We start from the raw sequence: 26,817 nt of genomic DNA, 5'->3' as shown, positions 1-26,817 counted from the left end.
GGCCATGGCGCACGGGCCCAGCTGCTCCGCGGCATGTGGGATCTTCCCGGACCGGGGCATGAATCCACGTCCCCTGCATCGGCAGGCACACTCTCAACCACTGCGACACCAGGGAAGCCCAAGGCTTCTTTTTTCTTTAAAGAGAAGCACAACCATCTGGTTTTATTCAAAATACAACCAAATTCTTTTCTCTACCTTCTTTCTTGTTATAAATTCAGACTTTGAGGCTGTACCCAGACCTACTGAATCAGAACCTGCATTTGTAACAAGATTTCCAGGTAATTCCAATGCAGGTAGAGTTTGAAAATTTGAACAGCACTACTCTTGCTGACTAGACATACGTTAACTACCAAAAGAAAAAAAAAGTTGAGAATTCTATCCAAATATTACTTAAATCAAAGTCCATTTTTTCATCTCCAATTTATACAAGTTTTTAAAAAGGACAGCACATGTACAAGGTATGCAGCTGATCCTTCACAAACACAACAGTTTAATAGCTGCAGTCTACCAAATTTACTTCCCCTTTAAGGTCACAACTGCAAGGGCCTATTGTTATCACAGTAAGCTTACCGTTTTTCTTTTCATTCTTTTTCAATCCAGTTGTCTTATTGTTGTTACTGCTTCCAGACACATCTAAAACATATAAGAACTTTTCTCCTGAGATGAACTATTTTTATCTACTTCATAAAAACATACAGAACATAAAAAGGTCTACAGTATAAAAAAAAATTTCTTTTTATTTTAAAACATCCGCCCAACCTGTGAGGGCAAACATCTTCATAACCAATTCCAAACTGGGAAAAAGTCATATCTACTCAACTACTAAAAAGATGAGGATTTCACATTTGCTAAAACTAATACATTTTGACTACTGGATAGAGTGTGTCTAAATTTGAGTCACTGAGTTTCATACCATCATTTACCACAACTGTAACAGCTTGCAAACCATTTCTATTTTCATTGGGAATATTTAAAATATGTACTTAGACCTGCATGTTCTATTTCTTTATTTTATTTTATTTTTTTTTTGCGGTACACGGACCTCTCACTGTTGTGGCCTCTCCCGTTGCGGAGCACAGACTCCGGACGCGCAGGCTCAGCGGCCATGGCTCACGGGCCCAGCCGCTCCGCGGCACGTGGGATCTTCCCGGACCGGGGCACGAACCCGCGTCCCCTGCATCGGCAGGCGGACTCTCAACCACTGCACCGCCAGGGAAGCCCCTGCATGTTCTATTTCTATGTGCTATGTTTAATATGAAAAAAAGTGGGGGGAAGCTAGAATGCCATGAAAATACTAATCTAAGAGAGCTCATATATTTTAATACATGTATTTAAGTCTACTTAAAGTGCTGTACATTAAAAAAATGCCATAAAGGAATTACAGATGAACAGTTTTTATATTCTTGAGAATGGAACAGACTTTCAAAACATGACACAAAACCCAGAAACCAATAAAAAAGAGATTGATTACACTTTGAAAATAACCTCTATATTATAAAAAAAAGTATAAATAAGGCTGATGCACAAGTGACAAACTGAAGAAAATATCTGCAGTATTATTAAAGGAGAATATGTAAAAGGCTGTCCCAAATGAATAGGACAATTTATAAAGGGGGGGCAGAAGGATACAAAGAGCAAATTTAAAAAGAGAGAGAAATAAACATCTTCAACTTCGTAGTAATAAAATATATTAAATTAACTTTATTTTTTTTAATATACCTTCACACTCTGAAATAGGATAAATAGGAAAGTTTGGCAGGGTGTGAGGAAAACCACATACTCCATCATTAGTGGGCGATGTAAATGGACAAACCCTTTCTGGGGTAGTTAACAATATTTACCAGGGCTTCCCTGGTGGCGCAGTGGTTAAGAATCTGCCTGCCAATGCAGGGGACACGGGTTCGAGCCCTGGTCCGGGAAGATCCCACATGCCGCGGAGCAACTAAGCCCGTGTGCCATAATTACTGAGCCTGTGCTCTAGAGCCCGTGAGCCACAACTGCTGAGCCTGCGTGCCACAACTATTGAAGCCCATGCGCCTAGGGCCTGTGCTCTGCAACAAGAGAAGCCACCGCGATAAGAAGCCCATGCACTGCAACGAAGAGTAGCCCCCACTTGCCGCAACTAGAGAAAAGCCCTCGCGCAGCAATGAAGACCCAATGTAGCCAAAAATAAATAAATAAATAAAATTGAAAAAACCCACAATATTTACCAATTTTAAACATGCAGACCCTTTCTGCTAGCTTCTCTGTGTATAGGAATTTATGCTAAAGATACATATGCTCGGGTTTAAGTAAATGTTAATGTGTTAACATCCTCACACATATTTATCACAGAATTTATGCTCAAAAAATGTAAGCAATCTAAATACCCAAAGGCATTTAGTTCATCTACATTATAGATTCCATATAATGGAATATGTATAGTATAGGTTCTATACAACAGAATTTCATGCAGTCTTTAAAAAGTATCTTACAGATCTAGATATGAAAGTGGATTCCAGGTTAACTGACAAAAGACTTCTATGATACCTTACTGAGTAAAAAAAGTTAGACACACTGTATATAAAATGATTGTATTCATGAATATTATATATATCTCTGTAGTCATGTAAAGGAGGGTCTATATAAGAGATCTGGAAGATAGTTGTCTTTGACTGTTTTTTTAAAAGATGTTTTTCTGGGGCTTCCCTGGTGGTACAGTGGTTGAGAGTCCGCCTGCCGATGCAGGGGACGAGGGTTCGTGTCCCGGTCCGGGAGGATCCCACATGCCATGTATTATTTGAACTCATGCCAAGTATTCTCAGCTGGGGTGGTACTGCCCCCAGAGTAGTAAAATTGGCTCTTGAAGAGTGAAAAAAATCTTAGATATTACAATAGTATGTGGCTCTACAAAACCCAATTTAACTGATAAAATATTATCCCTCAGTACTTCATTTTACTGGGGGTGAAGGAGGTAGAAAAAATAGGTTTATTAGGGGGACAATACTGATTTTTAAAAAGTTGAGAAGTACTGATACTATCTATTCCACATGGAGGTGAATTACTTTATAACCAGAAATCAAATTTAAATATATCACTGATAACCTCCTTCAGTGAAGTTATATTTACATCTAAGTTCAAGGCTAACTTGTTACTTTCAACAAAAAAATGCCACCTGCACGTTCGATTCAACAGAACATTTAAAACATGCATTTCATTGAATATCTAAAAACAACCCTGTTAATGAAGAAAACACATTCAGTGTCAGGTGTTAATCACAACTTTTTATCTTATCACTTAATTGAAAAGACATTACCTTGGTCTCTCAGCTTCTTCAGAGTATTTCTTGCTATGTTCACATACATATTTCGACGGCTACAGCATTCATAAATGGCCTTGTCTTCTATTTTAGCCTAAATCACAAAGTGAACAATTAAATGAAAATATTAAATCCAAAGCCTATGAACAATAAATGTCATTTGCCACATAATGGATAAATACGGCAAAATACTTATCTAACTCAAAAGACGGGGGGAAATGGTGCCACAAATAATAAGCAACTTATTTTACATTCTATGTTTATGTTTTTCGAGAAGAAAAAAAAAGCAAACTTAATCCCATGAATCTAATCCAAGAACCAGACACTTATCTTCACAAACTAGAGACCACTGTACGTTTGCAGACAGTGCATGGTGCAAAGCCTCCACAAGCCTACAGTGTCATGAACTCATTTGATTCTCAAAGCAAGGCCCTAACATATCAGAGGCACATACTAGTATTCTCATTTAAAAGGTGAGGACGCTAAGGCTCAAAGTGGCTAAATAATTTGCTTAAGATCACACAACAAAGAAAAGACATGATTCTCTTTTCATTATCTTTCTTCTATAAGTTACTTTCCTAAACCCATTGATTACTATTTTTACACCAAAACTCATTAAGATAGGTCAGTAAAAAGGGATGAAACGAGAGAACCGAATAAATAATACATTGTATATTATATTACTAATTTATTGTGCACCTAGTATGTACAGGTCTGGAATAAGCTCGTTAAAAGTTTTCTCATTTAATCTTTATTGTGATTCTATGAGTATCACCAATTTATATGAGGAAACTGAGACCGAAGGAAAGTCAGTATCTTGCTTACTGTTGCAGAGCTAGAAATGGAATCCCGGTGTGCTCAAGTTCCGAAGCCAAGACTCTCCTCACTACACTAAACCATCACAGAGAGAACGCCATAGGGAGGCTGGAAGACAGTACAGAATACAAGACAGGGATACAGAACAAGACAAAGCTGGAAGAAAAAGGGTAACATTTCTCTTTAAGAGGCTCCTTTTTTGTTTCTTTGCTTTGCCATTATTCTGTAACTTATACAGAATCCTAGAGGAGACAGACTTCCGGAATGGTAGGACAAGAACCTTCACAAACTGTCCCACAAAAACAATACAAATACTGGCAAAACAACTAAAACCAACCATTTCAAAACTCGGAAAATTAACCAAAGCCACAGAAAAAAACCTGAAAATTGTCTAAGAGAAACTACTGAACCTCGGTAAGACAGTGGTGTCTCTAACATTTTAGCTTGAGGCTATTCCCACCCGCCTTTCTCCCCAGCTTAGTGGCACCAGAGCTGCAAAAAATTGGCAGCCTGATAGCCAACAGAAAGGACAGAACTCTTTTAGAGCTACATTAAAGGCATCATCCCCAGAGCACAGTCAGTATTTTGTCCGAACAAGCAGCTTCCTGGAAAAATCTCTATTCCCAGAGTGCCGTGGGTATTTGATTGGACTCAGAGCTCAGCTCACGGGAGGAAAAAAAAAAACACCTATCCCCAGAGTACTATCAAAACAATAGTAAATGGGTGGCAATATGGCAGCTACCTAAGGCTATGATTTCAGGTGGGTAAACGAGAACCTGACTAGGAATTTAAAGGAAATCTTGGAGAACTAGATTTTGAAACTTTGAAAAGCTCTGACATATTCTTAGGGTGTCAAAGGTGACCCAAGAAAGATCTGGGAAAAGAGAAGCTCCCAATAACTCACTAGTGGCTGACCCTGAAACCCTGCACAAACAGGAAGTAAAAGCTAAGGCTGTCTTATAAACTGCAACAAGTTTGAAGGCATGCCTTCTCACATAGATCCTCTAGTGGGAAGGGATAAAAAGGGTGGAAGACATACAGACAAGGCATTTAAGAAACTTTTCTAACCAGTCATTGGCTGACCACTAAATTGTACTGACACAGGATGACTCCTGAAATAAATAATAAAAGAACTTTAAAAAAAATGCCACCAGAGGACTTAAGCGTCCATACACTGGAAGCAATACAGAATCTACAGAATTAGTTCAGAAAAGTCAGTAAGCAAGTAAGTAGCAACAAGAAAAACAATTACAAAAACCTAGCAACAAAATAAATACCTATCTGACCCTAGAGTTATTATGATACATTATTTAACTGTATAGTTTTCTACAAAAAGTCATGAGACATGTAAAGAAACAGGAAAGTATGCCACTAACAGGAAGCAAAAAAGCAGCCAAGAGAAAATGCTCCTGAGAAAGCCCAGATTTGGGACTTAGTAGACACAGACTTTAAATTAGCTATTGTAAATATGTTTAAAAAATTAATGGAATGATGTCTAGAGAATTAAAGGAAAGTGTGAAAATGATGTTTCATCAAATAGTACCAATAAAGAGAAATAAAAATAGAAAAAAATTGAAGTTCTGGAGTTAAAAAGTACAAAAATTACATGAACAATTCACCATAGGGGCTCAACCACAGATATGAGCTAGCAGAAGAAATAATCAGTGAACCTAAAGATAGACCAATAGAGATTATTCAGCTTCAGGAGAAGAAAAAAGAACAAGATAAAATGAACAAAGCCTCAGATGCCTGTGGGACACCATCAAACATACCTACATTCACATAATGTGAGTTCCACAGGAAAAGGAGAAAGAGAAAGGAGCAGAAAAAATACTGAAGAAATAATTGCCAAAAACTTCCCCAATATTATGTAAAATATTAACCCATACATCCATGAAGCTCAACAAACTCCAAGTAGAACTTATTCACAGAGAGCCACACTTAGACATGTCACAGTCAAACTGATGAAAGTCAAAGACAAAAAGAAAATCTTGAAAATATCAATAGTAAGAGAAAAATGACATTATGTACAAAGGATCTTTAATAAGATTAAAGCTGATTTCTCATCAGAAACCATGGAAGCAGTGGAATGACATCTCAAAGTGTTGAAAGAAAAAGACTGTTAACCAAGAATTCTATACTCAACTCTTCCTTACAATGGAGGAGAAATGAAGACATTCCCAGATAAACTCTGAGGGAATTTGTCATTAGCAGATCTATCCTGCAAGAATTGCTAAAGGGATTCCTTCAGTCTGAGAAGGACACTAGACGGTAATTTGAATCCACATGAAGAAATAAAGAACACTGGTAAATGTAACTTCACAGGAAAATATATGAGAATAAATATGTATTTGTTTGTAATCTATTTCTTCTTCATCTATTTTAAGAGACAATAACATAAAGCAAGAATTATAAAATTGAATTACAGGTTTTATAATATATAACGATGTAATTTATATGACAGTAATGGTATAAAGCAGGGGTAGAAAGAAATATACTGGAGTAAATTTTTGAATACTATTGAAATTAAGTTAGTTTTAGTTTGAACCAGATTGTCACAAATTAAGATGGTAATTGTAATCCTTACTATAAACATTAAGAAAATAATTCAAAAGATATAGTCAAAGAAATGACATGGGCATTTAAATGGTATACTAGAAAATATTTAACCCAAAACAAAGCAATAATTGTAGAGGAAATAAAAAGACACAAGACATAAAAATCACATTGCAAAATGGATGATGTATCAATAAATCCTACTTTATTAGTTATAAGTCACTGCATTAAATGTGAATGGATTGAACACTCCATTTACATTTGGAAGAATGGAGGAAAATATGGGTCAACTGTATGCTGTCTACAAGACACACACTAAACTCAAAGACCAAATAGGTTGAAAGCAAAAGGAAGAAAATAGAGATACTTTGTAAGCACTAATTAAAGATAGTTGGAGTGGCTGCACTAACGTCAGACAGTATAATCTTTAAAAGAGAAATTGTCACTAGAGACAAAGAAAGACATTTTATAATGATAAAAGAGTGTTAATCTATCAGAAAGACATAATGACTATAAACAAATATGCATCTTGTGCCAGAGCACCAAAATACACAAAACAAAAACTGATAGAATTGGAGAAACAACAATTCAACAATCAGAAACTTCGACGCCACACTTTCAAAAATGGATACAAATCAGAATATCAAGAAAAAAATGGAATACTTCAACAAAACTATGAAGCGATTATACCTAATAGACATCTATTGAATACGCCACACAACAAGAACAGAATACATATACTTTTCAAGTACACATGGAACATTTTCTAGGGCAGATCCCATGTTAGGTCATAAAACAATCCTCAATAAATTTAAAAGGGCTGAAATCATACAAAGTATGTTCTCTGACCACAATGGTACTATATTATAAATCAACAGCAGGATATTTTGGAAATTCATTAATATGTGAAAATTGAATTACACATTCCTAAATAATGAACAGGTCAAAGAAGGAATAAAAGGGAAACTTAGGGGAGAGACCTGCAAGATGGCGGAGGAGTAAGACGTGGAGATCACCTTCCTCCCCACAAATACATCAAAAATACATCTACATGTGGAAGAGTGCCTACAGAACAACTACTGAATCCTGGTAGGGGACCTTAGACTTCCAAAAAGGTGAGAAAATCCCCAGATAACTGGGTAGGGCAAAAGAAAAAAGAAAAAAAGAGACAATGAAATTGGGACAGGACCTGCCCCTCTGGAAGGGAGCTGTGAAGGATGAAAAGTTTCCACACACTAGGAAGCCCCCTCACTGGTGGGGACGGGACGGGGGAGCTTCAGAGCCTCTGAGGAGAGGGCAGCAACAGAGGTGTGGAGTGCCGAGGGAAGATCAGTGCTGACCAGCACTCACCAGCCTGAGACACTTGTCAGCTCACTTGCAGGGGAAGGTGGGAGCTGGGTGCTGAGGCTTGGGCTTCGGAGGTCAGACCCCTGGGAGAGGACTGGCGTTGGCTGCGTGAGGACAGCCTTGGGGGGCTAGTGTACCACAGCTAGCTGGGAGGGAGTGTGGGAAGAAACCTAGGCCTGCCAGAGAGGCAGGAGACCTTTGTTTTGGGGTGTGTGAGAAGAGGGGCAGCCCTGTCAGAAGAGCTTCTCTCTCTGTGTGCTCACAGATGGTAGGGCAATGCCTACATGGGCGCAAGCGTGAGCTGTGGCTGTTATCTCGGACCCCAGAGGCTGCTGCCACTGCCACCAAGGGTCCTGTGTGCAAGGCAGGTACCTGTCCACAACTTCCCGGCAGCCGGTGCAGCCTGCCACTGCTGAGGGTCCTGCGAACCAGGGCCAACTTCCCCGGGAGAATGCATGGAGCACCTCCTTAGGCTCTTGCAACTTCACACCAGCCTCTGCCACTGCAGGCATTCCCCACACATCCCAATTATGACTGCTATATCCCTCTCCCCGCAGCCTGAGCAAGTGAGCCCTAATCGGCTGCTGCTTTCACCCCCTCTTGCCTGGGCGGGAACAGACGCCTAAGGGCAGCTACACGCAGAGGCGGGGCCAAAACCAAAGCTGAACCCCAGGGGCAGTGCGACCAAAGAAGAGAAAGGGAAGTCTCCCCATGCAGCTCAGGAGCAGTGATCAAATCCCTGCAATCAGCTGGGTAAATGCTGCATGTGTGGAATACCTGAATAGACAACGAGTGTTCCCACAATTGAGGCTGTGGACTTTGGGGACAACTGTGGACTTTGGGGGCAAGTACACGCACGACTAAGGCCAGGTCAGAGTCTGAGCTGGCCCCACAGTGCCCACAGCAGGTCCAGAGACCCACCTAGAGGTACCAGAGGGCTTCCTGGGGAAGCAGGGATTGTCTGTGGCTCACTATGCGGCCAAGGACACTGACAACTAAGGCCACAGGAAAATATCACTCCTTTTTTTTTTTGGTTCTGTTGTTCTTTTTTTATTATTTTTTTTAATTTAACATTTTAATTTACTTTTCTTTTTATGCTTTTCTTTTTAAAATATATTTTACTTAATTGTTTTACCTAATTCTACTGTACTTTTATATTATATTGTGTTTTTTGCTTGTTTGTTTTTTCTTTCTTTTGCTTTGTTTTCTTTTTTAACTGTATTTTATATTTTTCTATTTTTACTTTACTACTCTGTCATTTTGTATTTTTTCCTTTTGTTTTCATCTTTCGTCTTTACATTTTATCATTTTTGTATTTGTTTTATGTTTTCAGCGCCTTTTTTTAGTTTGCTTTCTGCATTTGATTTGTTTCTGCTTTTATGTTTTTGTTAGTTTTTAGTGTTTGTTTTGGTTTTGGATTTGTTTATTGGTTTGGTTGCTCTCTTCTTTGTTTTCTCTTTTTATTCTTTTGTTTTTCTTTTTGTGAGTGCCTGTGTGTATGTTTCTTTGTGTGATTTTGTCTGTTTAGCTTTGCTTTTACCATTTGTCTTGGGGTTTTGTCTGTTTGTTTGTTTGGGTTCTTTTTTGTTTTTTCTTTATGATTTTGTTTTTCTTCTTCCTTTTCTTCCACACCGTGTGGCTTGCAGGGTCTTGGTGGTCCGGCTGGGGATCAGGCCAGAGCCTTGGGGGTGGGAGAGCCAAGTCCAGGATGTCAGACCACCAGAGAATTCCCAGCCCCATGGAATATTAATCAGTGAGCGCTCTCCCAGAGGTCTCTGTCTCAATACAAAGACCCAGCTCCACCCAATGGCCAGCAAGCTCCAGTGCTGGATGCCTCACAGCAAACAACTAGCAAAACAGGAACACAACCCCACCCATTAGCAGACAGTCTACCTAAAGTCATACTAAGCTCAAAGACACCGCAAAACACACCACCAGATGCGGCCCTGCCCATCAGAGGAACAAGATCCAGCTTCACCCACCAGAACATAGGCTCCAGTCCCCCCAACCAGGGAGCCTACACAAGCCACTGAACCAAACTCACCCACTAGGCACAGACAACAGAAGTAAGAGGAAGTATGACCCTGCAGCCTGCAGAAAGGAGACGCCAAACACAGTAAGTTAAAATAAGACACAGAAATATGCAGATGAAGGAGCAAGGTAAAAACCCACAAGACCAAACAAATGAAGAGGAGATAGGCAGTCGACCAGAAAAAGAATTCAGAGTGAGGACAATAAAGATGATCCAAAATCCCAGAAAGAGAATGGAGAAAATACAAGATATATTTAACAAGGACCTAGAAGAACTAAAGAACAAACAAGCAGTGATGAACAACACAATAACTGAAATTTAAAATACTCTAGAAGGAATCAATAGCAGAATAACTGAGGCAGAAGAACGGATAAGTGACCTGGAAGATAAAATGGTGGAAATAATTGCCACAGAGCAGAATAAAGAAAGAAGAATGAAAAAAATTGAGTAAAGTCTCAGAGACCTCTGGGACAACAGTAAATGCACCAACATTACAATTGTAGAGGTCCCAGAAGAAGAAGAGAAAAAGAAGGGGTCTGAGAAAATATTTGAAGAGATTAGAGTTGAAAACTTCCCTAACATGGGAAAGGAAATAGTCAATCAAGTCCAGGAAGTGCAGAGAGTCCCATACAGGATAAACCCGAGGAGAAACACACTGAGACACATATTAATCAAACTATCAAAAATTAAATACAAAGAAAAAATATTAAAAGCAGCAAGGGAAAGGCAACAAATAACATACAAGGGAATCCCCATAAGGTTATCAGCTGATTTTTCAGCAGAAACTCTGCAAGTAAGAAGGGAGTGGCATGATATACTTAAAGTGATGAAAGGGAAGAACCTACAACCAAGATTACTCTACTCAGCAAGGATCTCATTCAGATTTGAAGGAGAAATCAAAAGCTTTACAGACAAGCAAAAGCTAAGAGAATTCAGCACCACCAAACCAGCTCTACAACAAATGCTAAAGGAACTTCTCTAAGTGGGAAACACAAGAGAAGCAAAGGACCTACAAACAAACCCAAAACAATTAAGAAAATGTTAATAGGAACATACATATCAATAATTACCTTAAATGTGAATGGAGTAAATGCTTCAACCAAAAGACACAGGCTTGCTGAATGGATACAAAAACAAGACTCATATATATGCTGTCTACAAGAAACCCACTTCAGACCTAGGGGCACATACCGACTGAAAGTGAGTGGATGGAAAAAGATATTCCATTCAAATGGAAATCAAATGAAAGCTGGAGGAGTAATACTCATATCAGACAAAATAGACTTTAAAATAAAGAATGCTACAAGAGAAAAGGAGGGACACTACATAATGATCAAGGGATCAATCCAAGAAGAAGATATAACAATTATAAATATATATGCACCCAACACAGGAGCACCTCAATACATAAGGCAACTGTTAACAGCTATAAAAGAGGAAATAGGCAGTAACATAATAATAGTGGGGGACTTTAACACCTCACTTACACCAATGGACAGATCATCCAAACAGAAAATTAATAAGGGAACACAAGCTTTAAATCAGAGAGCTTTAAATCAGACACAAGAGATCAGATAGATTTAATTAATATTTATAGGACATTCCATCCAAAAACATCAGATTACACTTTCTTCTCAAGTGTGCATGGAACATTCTCCAGGATAGTTCACATCTTGGGTCACAAATCAAGCCTCAGTAAATTTAAGAAAACTGAAATCATATCAAGCATCTTTTCTGACCACAATGCTGTGAGATTAGAAATTAATGACAGGGAAAAAAAACCGTAAAAGACACAAACACATGGAGGCTAAACAATACATTACTAAATAACCAAGAGACCACTGATGACATCAAAGAGGAAATCAAAAAATACCTAGAAACAAATAACAATGAAAACATGATGACCCAAAACCTATGGGATGCAGCAAAAGCAGTTCTAAGAGGGAAATGTATAGCAATACAATCCTACCTCAAGAAACAAGAAAAATCTCAAATAAACAACCTAACCTTAAACCTAAAGCAATTAAAGAACCAAAAATACCCCAAAATTAGCAGAAAGAAAGAAATCATAAAGATCGGATCAGAAATAAATGAAAAAGAAATGAAGGAAACAACAGCAAAGATCAATAAAACTAAAAGCTGGCTGGTTCTTTGAGAAGATAAACAAAATTGATAAACCATTAGCCAGACTCATCAGGAAAAAAAGGGAGAAGACTCAAGTCAACAGAATTAGAAACAAAAAAGGAGAAGTAACAACTGACACTGCAAAAATACAAAGGCTCAAGAGAGAGACTACTACAAGCAACTCTACGCCAATAAAATGGACAATCTGGAAGACATGGACAAATTCTTAGAAAAGTACAACCTTCTGAGACTGAACCAGGAAGAAATAGCAAATATGAACAGACTGATCACAAGCACTGAAATTGAAACTGTGATTAAAAATCTTCCAACAAACAAGCTCAGGGCCCGATGGCTTCACAGGTGAATTCTATCAAACATTTAAAGAGCTAACACCTATCCTTCTCAAACTCTTCCAAAATATAGCAGAGGGAGGAATGCTCCCAAACTCATTCTATGAGGCCACCATCACCCTGATACCAAAACCAGACAATGATGTCACAAAAAAAGAAAATTACAGGGGCTTCCCTGGTGGCGCAGTGGTTGAGAGTCCGCCTGGCGATGCAGGGGACGTGGGTTCGTGCCCCGGTCTGGGAAGATCCTACATGCCGTGGAGCGGCTGAGCCCGTGAGCCATGGCCACTGAGCCTGGGTGTCCAGAGCCTGTGCTCCACAACGGGAGAGGCCACAACAGTGAGAGGTCCGTGTACCGCAAAAAAAAAAAAAAAAAAAAAAAAAGAAAATTACAGGCCGATATCACTGATGAATATGGATGCAAAAATCCTCAACAAAATACCCGCAAACAGAATCCAACAGCACATTAAAAGGATCATGCACCATGATCAAGTGGGGTTTATCCCAGGAATGCAAGGATTCTTCAATATATGCAAATCAGTCAATGTGATAAACCATATTAACAAACTGAAGAATAAAATCCATATGATCATCTCAATAGATGCAGAAAAAGCTTCTGACAAAATTCAACACCCATTTATGATAAAAACTCTCCAGAAAGTGCATATAGAGGGAACCTACCTCAACATACTAAAGGCCATATATGACAAACCCAAAGCCAACATCATTCTCAATGGTGGAAAACTGAAACCATTTTCTCTAAGATCAGGAAGAAGACAAGGATTTCCACTCTCACCATTATTCGACATAGTTTTGGAAGTTTTAGCCATGGCCATCAGAGAAGAAAAAGAAATAAAAGGAATCCAAAATGGAAAAGAAGTAAAGCTGTCACTGTTTGCAGATGACATGATACTATACATAGAAAATCCTAAAGGTGCCAACAGAAAACTATTAGAGCTAACTGATGAATTGGTAAAGTAGCAGGACACAAAATTAATGCACAGAAATCTCTTGCATTCCTATACACTAACAATGGAAAATGAGAAAGAGAAATTAAGGAAACACTCCCATTTACTACTGCAACAAAAAGAATAAAATAACTAGGAATAAACCTACCTAAGGTGCAAAAAACCTTTACTCAGAAAACTACAAGACAGTGATGGAAGAAATCAAAGATGATACAAACAGATGGAGATATATACCATGTTCTTGGATTAGAAGAATCCACATTGTGAAAATGACTCTACTACCCAAAGCAATCTACAGATCCAATGCAATCCCTATCAAATTACCAATGACATTTTTCACAGAACTAGAACAAAAAATTTTACAATTTGTATGGAAACACAAAAGACCCCAAATAGCCAAATCAATCTTGAGGGAAAAAAACGGAGCTGGAGTAATCAGGCTCCCAGACTTCAGACTATACTACAAAGCTACAGTAATCAAGACAATATGGTACTGGCACAAAAACAAATATAGATCAATGGAACAGGATAGAAAGCCCAGAAATAAATCCACACACATATGGTCACCTTATATTTGATAAAGGAGGCAAGACTATACAATGGAGAAAAGACAGTCTCTTCAATAAGTGGTGCTGAGAAAACTGGACAGTTACATGCAAAAGAATGAAATTAGAACACTCCCTAACATCATACACAAAAATAAACTCAAAATGGATTAAAGACCTAAATATAAGGCCAGACACTATAAAACCCTTAGAGGAAAACATAGGCAGAACACTCTATGACATAAATCACAGCAAGATCCTTTTTGACCCACCTCCTAGAGAAATGGAAATAAAAACAAAAATAAACAAATGGGACATAATGAAACTTAAAAGCTTTTGCACAGCAAAGGAAATCATAAACAAGAGAAAAGACAACCCTCAGAATGGGAGAAAATATTTGCAAATAAAGCAATGGACAAAGGATTAATCTCCAAAATATACAAGCAGCTCATGCAGCTCAATATCAGAAAAACAACCCAATCCAAAAATGGGCAGAAGACCTAAATAGACATTTCTCCAAAGACGACATACAGATGGCCAACAGATACATGAAAAGATGCTCAACATCACTAAACATTAGAGAAATGCAAATCAAAACTACAATGAGGTATCACCTCACACCAGTCAGAATGGCCATCATCAAAAAATCTAGAAACAAGAAATGCTGGAGAGGGTGTGGAGAAAAGGGAACCCTCCTGCACTGTTGGTGGGAATATAAATTGATACTGCCACTATGGAGATCAGTATGGTGATTCCTTAAAAAACTAAAAATAGAAGTACCATATGACCCAGTAGGACCATATCCTATTACTGGGCATATACCCTGAGAGAACCATAATTCTAAAGGAGACATGTACCACAATGTTCACTGCAGCACTATTTACAATAGCCAGGACATGGAAACAACCCAAATGTCCATCGACAGACAAATGGATAAAGAAGATATGGCACATATATACAATGGAATATCGCTCTGCCATAAAAAGGAATGAAACTGAATTATTTGTAGTCAGGTGGATGGACCTAGACTCTGTCATACAGAGTGAAGTAAGTCAGAAAGAGAAAAACAAATACCATATGCTAACGCATATATATGGAATCTAGAAAAACGGTACTGATGAACCTAGTGGTAGGGCAGGGATAACAATGCAGACGTTGAGAACAGACTTGAGGACACGGGGGGAATGGGTGGTTGGGATGTAGTAAGAGTATCACTGACATAAATACACTACCAAATGTAAAACGGATGGCTGGTGGGAAGCTGCTGCATAGCACAGGGAGATGAGCTTGGTGCTTTCTGACCACCTAGAGGGGTGGGATAGGGAGGGTGGGAGGGAGGCTCAAGAGGGAGGGGATATAGGGATATGTGTGTGCATATAGCTGATTCACTTTGTTGTACGGCAGAAACTAACACACCATTTTAAAGCAATTATACTCCAATAAAGATGTATAAAAAAATAAAAGGGAAACTTAAAAGTTCTTTGAGATGAATGAAAATGGAAACACAACATAATGAAACATATAGGATGCACCTATAGTGCTTAGAGTAAAATTAATATTGTAAATTGCTATATTAAAAAGATCTCAAATCAGTAAATTTGCCTTCCACCTTAAGCAACTAGAATTTTAATGGGAAACTAAACCCAAAGAATGCAAGAGGAATCAAATAATAAAGATTAGAGTGGAAATAAGTAAAATAAAGAATTAAAAATGAGATAATCATAAAAACTAAAAGTTCATTCTTTGAAAAGATCAACCAAATAGATAAAACTTTAGCTAGATTGACCAAGAAAAGAGAAGGCTCGAATTATTAAAATAAATGAGGGCTTTCCTGGTGGCGCAGTGGTTAAGAATCCACCTGCCAATGCAGGAGACATGAGTTCAAGCCCTGTTCTGGGAAGATCACACATGCTGCAGAGCAACTAAGCCCATGTGCCACAGCTACTGAAGCCCGCATGCCCTAGAGCTTGTGCTCTACAACAAGAGATGTCACCGCAATGAGAAGGCTGTGCACCACAATGAAGAGTAGCCTCTGCTCACTGCAACTAGAGAAAGCCCACACACAGCAACGAAGACCCAATGCAGCCATAAATAAATAAATAAATAAATAAATAAATAAATAAATAAATAAATAATAAAATCAATAATGAAAGAAGACATCATTATAGAACTTGCAGAAATAAAAAGAATTATAAAGGAATACTATGAACAACTATATGCCAATAAATTAGAAAATTTAGATGAAACAGAAGGGACACGTACAAAAAACCCACAGTTACTATTGTACTTAATGAAGAAAGACTGAAAGTTTTTCTCCTAGGGTGAGGAAAGAGATAAGCATGGCCCCTCTTATCACTTCTATTCAATATCATACTGGAATTTATGCCTAGAGAAATTAGCCAAGAAAATGAAATAAAAGTACCCACATTGGAAAGGAAAAAATAAAACTCTATTTATAGAAGATATAATCTTTTATAAAGAAACTTCCAAGGAGCTCAATAAAAATGATTAGAACTAATAAACAAGTACAGCAAAGTTGCAAGATACAAGATCAGAAATCAATTTTATTTTTACACACTTGTAATGAATAATTTGAAAATAAAATTACAAAAACAATTCCATTTACAACAGCATTAAAAAGATTAAAACACCTAGGAATAAGTTTAACAAAAGCAGTTCAAGACTTGTACTCTGAAAAACTACAAAAACTGTTGAAAGGATCTAAAGATCTAAATAAATGTAAAGACATCCCATGTTCATGGCTCACAAGACTTAATATTGTTAAATGGTAATACTCCACAAATTGATCTACTGATTCAGAACAATCTCTATCAAAATCCTAACTTGATATTTTTGCAGAAAATACAAGCTGATCCTAAAAGTTATATGGATATGCCAGGGACCAAAACGTTCTTGAAAAAGAACAACAAATTTTAAGAACTAACACTTCTAATTTCAATACTTACTACAAAGCTACAGTAATTAAGACTGTGTAGTACTGGCATGAGGACAGAAATAGAGATCAAAGCAAGAGAACCAGAGCTCAGAATTTATGGTCAGTTACTCTTATATTTACAACTGATTTCTGACAAAAATGACACAAAAATTAAATAAGGAAAAATAGTCTTTTTAACAAATGGTGGTATAACTGGATATCCACATTCAAAAGAATGAAGTTGGACCCACTACCTCACACATTATGCAAAACTCAACTCAAAACAGATCATACACCTAAGTGTAAAAACTAAAACTTTCAATCTCTTAGGAAAAAAAAAGAAATAACTCTTTGTGACCTAGTTTTCTTACATATGATACCAAAAGCACAAGCAACAGAAGAAAAATAAATTGGAATACATCACAGTGAAAAACTTTGTGCTGCAACTGATACCATCAAGAAAGTGAGAAGACAACCCACAGAAAAGAAAAAATATTTGCCAATATTTTATCTAAGAGACTTGCATCCAGAATACATAAACAACTCTTATAACTCAACAGTAAGAAGACAAATAATGCAAAATATGGGCAAAGGTTTGAATAGACATTTCTGCAAGAAGATAAATGGCCATCAGGTACATGAAAGTATGTTCAACATCGTTAGTTGGTAGGGAAATGCAATTCAAAACTACAAATGAGCTACCACTTCATACACACTAGGATAGCTAGAAAGAAGACAGATAATAACAAGTGTTGGCAAGGATGTGGAGAAACCAGAACCCCTGTATGTTGTTGGTGGGAATGCAGTGATATAGTCACTTTGGAAAACAGTTTGTTAGTTCCACAAAAAGCTAAATGTAGAACTAGCATATAACCCAGCAATTTTACTCCTAGAAATATGCTTAAGGGTAATGTAACTATTTGTCCACACAAAAACTTGTATACAAATAACATTCTGTACAAATGTTTGTTATTCATAATAGCCCCAAAGGGAAATAATCCAAATGTCCATCAACTAATGAATGGAGAAATAAAATGTGTATATCCATAAAACAGAATATTACTCAGCAATGACACATGCTATAACGTGGATGGCCCTTGACAACATTATGCTAGGGGAAAACATTACGCCAGTCACAAAAGAACCACATATTATATGATTCCATTTTCATGAAATGTCTAGAATAGGCAAATAAATAGAAATAGAGAGTAAATTAGTAGTTTCCTAGGGCTGGGAGATATGGAGGAGTAGGGGAATGGCAGATGAAGGGTAAACGGTGTCTTTTGGGGGCGATGGAAATATATTTAAATTAATTGTGGCAGTGATCACACAACCCTGTGAATATACTAAAGTTACTGAACTATATGTTAAATGGATGAATTGTAGGGTATGTGAATCATATCTCAATAAAGCTGTTGATAAAAAGAATTCTTAAATTGATCCTTCCTCACTCCTAATGCATGAATCTCCTGTTGTGATGACAATTTAGCTTATATCCCAAACACTTTTAGCAACTGGCAGCTCACTGTTTTGTGAATCTGTTTTATTGACAGCATATCAATTACAAAGGTCTTTTTCATGTTGATCTGAAATCTGCCTCTTGTTTCATCCACCCATTGTCTTTTAAAATAACCTCCAGAGCCATCTGAATTCACCTCAGTCAGAGGAAGGGCAGCACAAAGCCCAAATCTAGTGCTCAGACATGTATTTGTCTAACAGTGTTTTAAGTAGAGATTTTAAGATAAAAATTATTGGAAGATTAGAAATCTGTACATTTTGAACTTGAATTTCCAAACTGCAATAATCAGATGGAGCCGAGAGGTATCTGTCCACCTTTAGATGGAACTTATTCTATCTAGTAAGCCACCATCCTCACCACTCCACATTGGATTTTGGAAATATGCATGGGGTGAGAGCTACAGCTATTGCCACTGATTTGAAAGGTTTCAATTTGGGAAAAAGGTTTTGAGTAGGAACTGCAAATACAGGTGCTGCCAAGAAACCAGGCATGGCTTATAAATGAGTGTAGCAGGTGTGCCTAATAGGGAGTGGTGGGGACTGTGGCTCACTAGACAGTACATAAAGGGGGAGACACAACTCAGATTAATAAACTACTTGCTTTGATATGAAATCTCAGGACTGACTAAGACAGTTTTACCACTAAAAGTAACCAGGGGCTTCCCTGATGGCACAGTGGTTAAGAATCTGCCTGCCAATGCAGGGGACATGGGTTCAATCCCTGGGCTGGGAAGATCCCACATGCTGCAGAGCAACTAAGCCCGTGCACCACAACTACTGAGCCTGTGCTCTAGAGTCCACGAGCCACAACTACTGAGCCCATGTGCCACAACTACTGAAGCCTGTGCACCTAGAGTCCATGCTCCACAACAAGAGAAGCCACCACAATGAGAAGCCCGTGCACTGCAACGAAGAGTAGCCACCACTCGCTGCAACTAGAGAAACCCTGCGCATAGCAACAAAGACCCAATGCAACCAAAAATAAATAAATTTTTTAAAAAACCTGATGAATCTCCAACGTAAAGAGTTTGATTTAATTATTAAAAAAAAAAAAAGTAACCAGAGTACTTTTTACAAATTACCAAGACCAGAAAAGTCATTCAAGAGGGAGAAAAAAACTAGGTCCACAGCCTGGCTTCAAAAAAGTAGTGGAGAGAAACTGAATAAAATTGTTTGTTAGTTGTGCCTCATGAGTTCTTTAGTCAAAGTAATAGTTACTAAGAGTGTGTGTGTGTGTGTGTGTGTGTGTGTGTGTGCTTTCAGATAAATTACATTATTTAGTATTGACCTTGTTAAAAGCCTCATCCTGTTTTATAAACTCCCAAATACTTCTCAAAAAAGAGGTTGACATAGCGTTGTCTTACTTCATCAGGTACTTTGGACGAGGATTCTGATTCTCCTATGGCCCTTTTCTGATGAGCCACTTTATGTTTCAACATCTTGTTAAATATAAAATTGATTAGAGAAAAGAAGAATACATGTGTGTTCTGTTTAACATTCCTACTATGCGTATGAAAGTGTAACTATCTTAGCTAAGTTTTATATCCAAAATTAAATTTAAAAATAACTTCAAGTTTTAAATTCATCAGAAGTAGAATAAATGCAAGGCATAAATTATCTACACTCACAAAAGCGAGAAGTGGGACAGCTGCCTGTATGTCCACCATTACTAAGGCTGATCTGATTACTCATCTAATCCCTTTGCTGTTTCCATATCCAGATTCTTAGAACCATGGTTTGGTCCTCTGATCAGCGTATAAGAAGGTGTGTAGTTTACTATTCTTTTTTTTATAAATTTATTTATTTATTTATTTTTGGCTGCATTGGGTCTTCGTTGCTGCGCGAGGGATTTCTTTAGTTGCGGCGAGCGGGGGCTACTGTTTGTTGTGGTGCGCAGGCTTCTGATTGCGGCGGCTTCTCTCGTTGTGAAGCACGGGCCCTAGGCACGTGGACTCAGTAGTTGTGGCGCACGGGCCTAGTTGCTCCGCAGCATGTGGGATCTTCCCGGACTAGGGCTCGAACCCGTGTCCCCTGCATTGGCAGGCGGATTCTTTACCACTGCACCACCAGGGAAGTCCCAGTTTACTATTCTTAAAACAAATGTATGTCCCAATGCCTTTCAGTTACCTTTTCATTAAGAAAACTGTTTGGACTTAAATTTATGACAATCTTTGCATGTTCAATATTAAAACGATCCCAGCTAGAAACAAGGTGAGCATTCCTTTTGACGGACTTAAAAAGACTAAGAATTCTAGGATGAATTAATCTACCTCACTTTTAGGAGGGACAAAGCCTTAAAACTGACTGGTAGTTTTCTGCTAAAGAATATTGGGTAAAAAGAAAATAAACAATCATTGCCACAAGTAGGGGAAAATTGACTGAAGAGGAAAGGTTGTACTATCATATTACTAGTGGGCATTATTTTCTAAAGGTCTGTCTCTCTGTCTCCTTGTCTCTCTCACATATGTACACATATACACCCCTCACTGGATGTGGCTTGAAAGGCATATTCCAATGTAAAACTTTTCTCTGAAAAACTCTGAGGCAGCTTAAATTAATCATAGCTACAGATATTTTAGGTCTGAAAAAATGCCTAATGTTTCCAAGGATAGGAAAACCAAATTAACCAAAAGTGACACACAGGCACACATCCCATGGTAATATGAAAATAACTATATTCTAAGGGTAACCAAAAAAGGTTGAAATTTCTCTTCAATAGGTTTGGCATTTATCTGAATTAGGGGTCTTCGGAGAGAAGAATATACCCACTTTCCAAGGGGCTCTATATATGGGTAGGATACGATGGTAATTAGAAATAAAATTCTTATGTTCAGACCTAGTTTATAGTACCTTTACAGGAAAAGAAGCAATACTTTTCACAGGAATGTGTGATCTGTTTGGCTTTGCAGTTGGATTTTCCTTTGAAAGAACTACATCCACATGAAGGCTGTCTGATGTACATGAATTTTCTCAGAAGTTTAAAATGAACGAGAGAAAAAGGAAAAGGTAAATTTTAATGTCATTAGTCTCAGATGATGAGTTTATTTCAATCATCAACTCAAAATTTCACAATGCTTCATTTATAGGCTTGATCTATATATATATATACATATATATTTTTTTCTTGAAGAAAACAAAATGCAAACACAAAAGGGTCCCAATAACCAACTCCAGTATAACCTAGAACAAATTTAAATAATTTATAAAGCAACTTGCTCCATGTAAGAATGCATGCAAAATACTACCATTTATTGCCTAGCATACAGAGATAAACAATATAAATGATTTAGATATCATGCTAATCGTATTATTTCATGTAAAGCTCTAGGTGACTGACTTAACTATAATTGGGAATATATGGACTTCATAAGAAACATTTTTAAAATAAGGTAAAACCCCATTTATTAAATAAGTGAGTTAAAAAAAAAGAAGATTTTCTCATACCTCCTGAGGCTTTCCATTGGGTCTGAGAGGCTGGACATGCAAATGTATTTTTTTTCTGTTCTGAAGTGGCAGCAACAAAAGCCTGCCCACCCTTAATGGCAGCCATTATCTGCACTGCCCGTTGCTGGGCCTGAAGGATTCCAGTGTGACTAATTAATGGTGGGACTGGTCCCCTGGATGGGCTAGTGATCTCTTTACTGGTTGGAACCTATAGAGCATCAACATAAAACAAAAAAATCCTGATTTTAAAAATGGATAAGATGGATAATTTTACTTTCCTTTTGCACAAAGCCTCTTTGGAATTGACTACATTCACAATACTACATGTAGTCCGATACACACATAATTGGAATATTCCCAGAAATAAAAAAAACTGAACAATTTAAGCATATAATTTAAGACATTTTTTCTTGAAATAACAGAGAAAATTAAATCTTATAAGAAAATGCTTGTATGCAGGTAGAAGTGGTAATAAGACATATCCTAATGAAGTTATTGAAATTCAAAGTTAAGAAAAGAATCCATTAGGTAACCTGGCAGACGTATCAGGTGACCCATACAGGGAGAAATAGCAGGCTAGCATCAGACTTCTCCACAGCAACGTTCATTATGAGAAAAGAAGGGAACATATGAAAAAATGTTCAGCTTCACTAGTAATCAAAGAAATGTAATATAAACTAAGGAAATAAAATTTCACTCAGACTTACAGGTTTAAAAAATGATAATACCCATTTTTTGTAAGGTTTGTGGGAAGGGAACCCTGGAACACTGTGTAGGGCTGTAAATTGTCACAACCCTTCTAGAAGGCAATATGGTAACATTTTTGTTTTGTTTTTTTTCGGTACGCGGGCCTCTCACTGTTGTGGCCTCTCCCGTTGCAGAGCACAGGCTCCGGACGCGCAGGCTCAGCGGCCATGGTTCACGGGCCCAGCCGCTCCGCGGCTTGTGGGATCTTCCCGAACCGGGGCACGAACCCGTGTCCCCTGCATCGGCAGGCGGACTCTCAACCACTGCGCCACCAGGGAAGCCCGGTAACGATTTTTAAAATCATAAAAATCTTTATCTTCTTTTGCCCAGTTACTTCTATTTGTGAGAATGTATCTTTAAAAAATTGCTGATGAAACCGACAATCATTTAAATATAAGAATTTGGGGGGAAGTTATATAGCACAGTAATGTGAAAACTAACCACCACATCACTTGCAATTAAAGAGAAACAAGGTTAGCCTCCTAAAAACCTTTTTCATAAGAGAGAAGGGGAGAGAAACTAGTTTAGTAAATATCTATAGTATCTGACCCCGGGATGCGCAGGTATTCACTATCTCCATTTCACAGATATGGAAAATGAAATAGAGAAATTAAATAATTTGCTCAAGCATGTTCAACTATTCTGTAAAGAACTGGAATTCAGGGTCTTATTTGCGACTTGGAAGCATAAAGTCTTTTTATGCCATGCAGAAGATTCTGCTGTCAGTATGTACCAAGTAAAAATAATACAGAGACTAGAGCAGAGAAATGAAGTTTGTGTTAAATAGCACTTTTTAACACAAAAGTGTTAAAGGAATAATACTCGCTGCAGTGTTTGTACAGTTTCTTTACATGTCATAAAAGAACTTCAGCATTTATAATATAAATTTACAAGAGTTTCAAATTGCTTTGAAAAACTACCGTCAATTCCCCTTACTCACGCTAGTTAAGTTCTATAGAGTCCCGCAAACAATGAATTAGCAAATACTGAACCATTACAGGTGAGTATCTGGTCACAGCAGTTTCATCAACCAATGTTTCATAACCTTGTTACATGCGTGTTTCTGTTTAAATATACATCATTTAGTATATAATGCTGATTCATCAACACTGAATTTGTGGTCAACAGCACTAATAACTCGTGCCTGAACAAAGTTGTTTAACACACATTTTCTCTGTAAGGCACAGCACAGCCTTCTTGCACCAAGGAACACTAGACAGCACTATACTTGGGGACCATTTTAAATAACAAAATCACCAACAAAACACACAAAAATGCAGAAAACATGGCACCAGACAGACTCAGGTAAGGACCTTGGTTAACAGTATGACAGCTGAACAAGAAGTCAGTGTTGCCTTGTTCAAACTTAGCTGGGAACGTGCATGTTAGGCGATTCAATTCAATTTTTTTGGCCACTGCGCCTGTGTACAGAGGACCACAAAAGCATGAGTCTTGATTTTAAAGTTACAAATTAATTTTACTGAAGAGGCAAATTTGCAAATACAGAATCTGAAAATAATAAGGTTTGACCATATTAATTTATAGTTAAAAGGTTATACAAAAACAACATACCTTCTTTTAATGAAAACGTTAGATAATGGGGGAGAAAAATGAAGGTTTCAGAAAATGCTTACAAGTAGGCAAGAAATTTATTGACTGCCCACTTGTGCCCCCTAGTGGATAATAGGATAACAAGTACTGGAATATACTTAAAGCTTGAAATGACAAGGTAGGTACTTCATAAACTGCTGAGAGAGACCAGGAGGGTGGGAAGTGGGAGAGAAAGAGAAACAAAGTGACTCACATCAAACTTGGCAGTGTGTGCAATCCTCCTTTTCGGTCCAGAAATGTTTTGGTAATACTGCATATCTAATTCCATTTGCTTTCCTGAAGGCTAACGGGAAAAAGATAAGACTTATCCAATTTCAGGGTAGTAAAAGCAAAGTTATGTTTCCTGAAGAGCCACAGGAATCCAAGCTACAAAATACTAGGCAAATGATTAAAAAATAATTCAGAAAAAAATAATTTAATTTGGATAATCTGACATGCATAGATTCCTATAAAAGATACCTCTAATTTGGGAAATCAACTATAAGTTACTGGACATAATACCAGGGTCTCTGGAAAATGTCAAGTCTGCAAGACATGATGGCTGGCCAATTACCAAGGTTTTGCCTTATTTTAATACATTATTAATCATAAGAAATATATATAATAGATGTTATATATATTCTATAGAGTTTAGAATATAGAGAATATATATTTAAGGGAAACTCCTTTAGATTTAGGAAGAGAATTTTTAAAAAAGTGACCAACCTGCTTAGCAGTCTCTCCCTTATGAGCTTTGCTTCGTGTGAACTCATTGAAAATTCGAAGACATTCCTTCGCAGTGTCATCAACATCAGAGGGAGGGTCATCTTCAGTACATTCCTTATCAAAATCAAATTCAACTAATCTGCTGTCTTCAAAAGTAGTGAAGTCTTGACTGTCGTCTTGTACTCTCAGAACTTTGTCTTTCACATGATTGTCTGAATAGGAGAACTGGAGTTCGCTTGGTGAGTATCGCCGTTCAGTTTCTTCTTTTTGAGTATCATCAATTGTTTTTACATGTCTTCTGCTCTTTGGATAACTTTCATTATGACTTTCCTCCTGTATTTCTTTGTCACTGAGAGGTGCACAAGTCATACTTTCTCCTGAAATACAGACATGCTTTTCCTCACCATTGAAGCTTTCCATCTTAGAAATGGGGTTTTTGACACCACACAGGCTTATGTTAGTTTCAGTATCTAGTGAGGTTTTCATGTGTGATTTTGGTGGCTCGAACTTGTTACTGTCATCATCTCTGTGGTTAGCTGGGTTTCAGCTGTCTTTTCCTCTTCTGTACCACTGATCTGAAGACTTCTCTCCTCCAGGGGCGATACTTGTATCTTTTCATCCATATTCTGATATTTAAAGCCTCTAAATGGTTTAGATTTCTTAGAAGTAGGAATGATTGGAGGTACATCCATTACAAGGTCATCTTCATCAGAATCTTGAAGATTTATTTTAATTCGTATTGGTGAAACGTAAGGTCTTTGGCTCTCCAGGGACTTGTGGCAATTTCCACCCACAGATTTTTTCCAGAAGTGCTGCCTGTCAGTCCCATCCTGCTTTGCTTTAGATGCCCCAAGCAGCCCTGCAGAATAATTGAGCAAGGGATCATATTCAAGGTCAGTTGCTGGACATCTGTGGTCCATCACGTACTTTCTAGGCTGACTCTCTTTGCTCCTTGACGGTTCATTCCACTGTTCTTTTGGGAGCAGGCTATTTTCAGGAAAACCTTGTCTCACATTTGTGTCACTCAAGGAGGCCACAGGGCTTTGCGATAGCTCTTCAAGCGCTAAAGTAAACCTGGAGAGCCTCTTCCGCTTTTCTGCAACCTCAGCCTTGACTGACTCGATTTCTTTGTTGATTCTTTCCAATTCTTCCATAGTTGTGCCTAGTGTTGTTAATGGAAGATGAGTTTATCTTTAAACATCACTTAAGATGAAATGTGGACTCCACAATATCCTGGACAATGAGTTTCCTATCACAAGGACATTAACTTTTCCAAACCCAGCCTTAAATGCAGGGAATTGTTGACTAACAGGTCAGTTCCTGGAATGAGAATGTCAACGGCTATCACTGATTAAGTCTTTCAAATGTCTAGCTCATTCCCATGACATTAAAGTACATTCGTGTCTTATTACTAGAGTAACTATACATCTGTGAGATAGGCCACGTGTATACATATTAAACTGTGTCAAACATGACACGGTTTGGATATACACTATTCACCTTATTATTTACCAAGCAGTGACAGTTTGGTAATAGTTCAAATAGTCGAATGCCTCTTACACAGAACTGTACATAGTCTCACACGCCAATATATCTCCTCTGTCACAAGAAAGTTTTTTAAAAACATTAGTTTTCTTAATTTAGTGGTTCTTAACATTCTCACTAAGGTCCCTGATATTCTACAGAATGCCTCAAACACCAAATTAAGCAAAACACACCCTTCCACAACCAACCAACCATTAAAAAAACCTTAAACAAAATCAAAAAAATAAAACTCCAGACCAGTTGGATCCACACTCCTGAGGAAACCCAGGATAGCGA

General features: G+C 37.8%; 1 protein-coding gene across 3 annotated transcripts; it reads right to left on the bottom strand.

Moving 5' to 3' along the window:
• Positions 1 to 35: 35 nt before the first annotated feature.
• On the bottom strand, positions 36 to 26,000 carry LOC114883682 (RNA exonuclease 1 homolog). 3 transcript variants are annotated; one of them, XM_029201573.1, is made up of 7 exons: positions 24,997 to 26,000; positions 24,485 to 24,574; positions 21,934 to 22,141; positions 21,340 to 21,458; positions 3,296 to 3,392; positions 571 to 633; positions 36 to 134 (listed from the first exon to the last, which is right to left on the bottom strand). In XM_029201573.1, exons 1-7 carry the CDS (start codon positions 25,480 to 25,482, stop codon positions 94 to 96), a joined length of 1,104 nt encoding a protein of 367 aa, XP_029057406.1. In that variant the 5' UTR covers positions 25,483 to 26,000; the 3' UTR covers positions 36 to 93. The 3 variants fall into 3 exon arrangements, with proteins under 3 accessions (XP_029057406.1, XP_029057407.1, XP_029057408.1); XM_029201574.1 differs by having other exon boundaries at positions 21,340 to 21,440; XM_029201575.1 differs by lacking the exons at positions 21,340 to 21,458; positions 21,934 to 22,141.
• Positions 26,001 to 26,817: the final 817 nt, after the last annotated feature.

This window comes from Monodon monoceros, unplaced genomic scaffold (assembly GCF_005190385.1).
Source record: "Monodon monoceros isolate NGI ecotype Baffin Bay Population unplaced genomic scaffold, NGI_Narwhal_1 Super_Scaffold_5, whole genome shotgun sequence".
Classification (NCBI taxonomy): Eukaryota; Metazoa; Chordata; class Mammalia; order Artiodactyla; family Monodontidae; genus Monodon; species Monodon monoceros.
Note: the sequence above shows the minus strand (reverse complement) of the source record. Positions and strands in the feature narration are given on the sequence as shown.

Excerpts from the sequence above, each read along its gene's own strand:
- LOC114883682 (XM_029201573.1), bottom strand. The coding sequence starts at position 25,482 with ATGAAAACCTCACTAGATACTGAAACTAACATAAGCCTGTGTGGTGTC. Across the intron at positions 24,575-24,996 it reads AGGGAGAGACTGCTAAGCAG|CCTTCAGGAAAGCAAATGGA; the intron begins GTTGGTCACTTT and ends TTTTCCCGTTAG. Across the intron at positions 21,459-21,933 it reads CCAATGGAAAGCCTCAGGAG|AAAATTCATGTACATCAGAC; the intron begins GTATGAGAAAAT and ends TAAACTTCTGAG.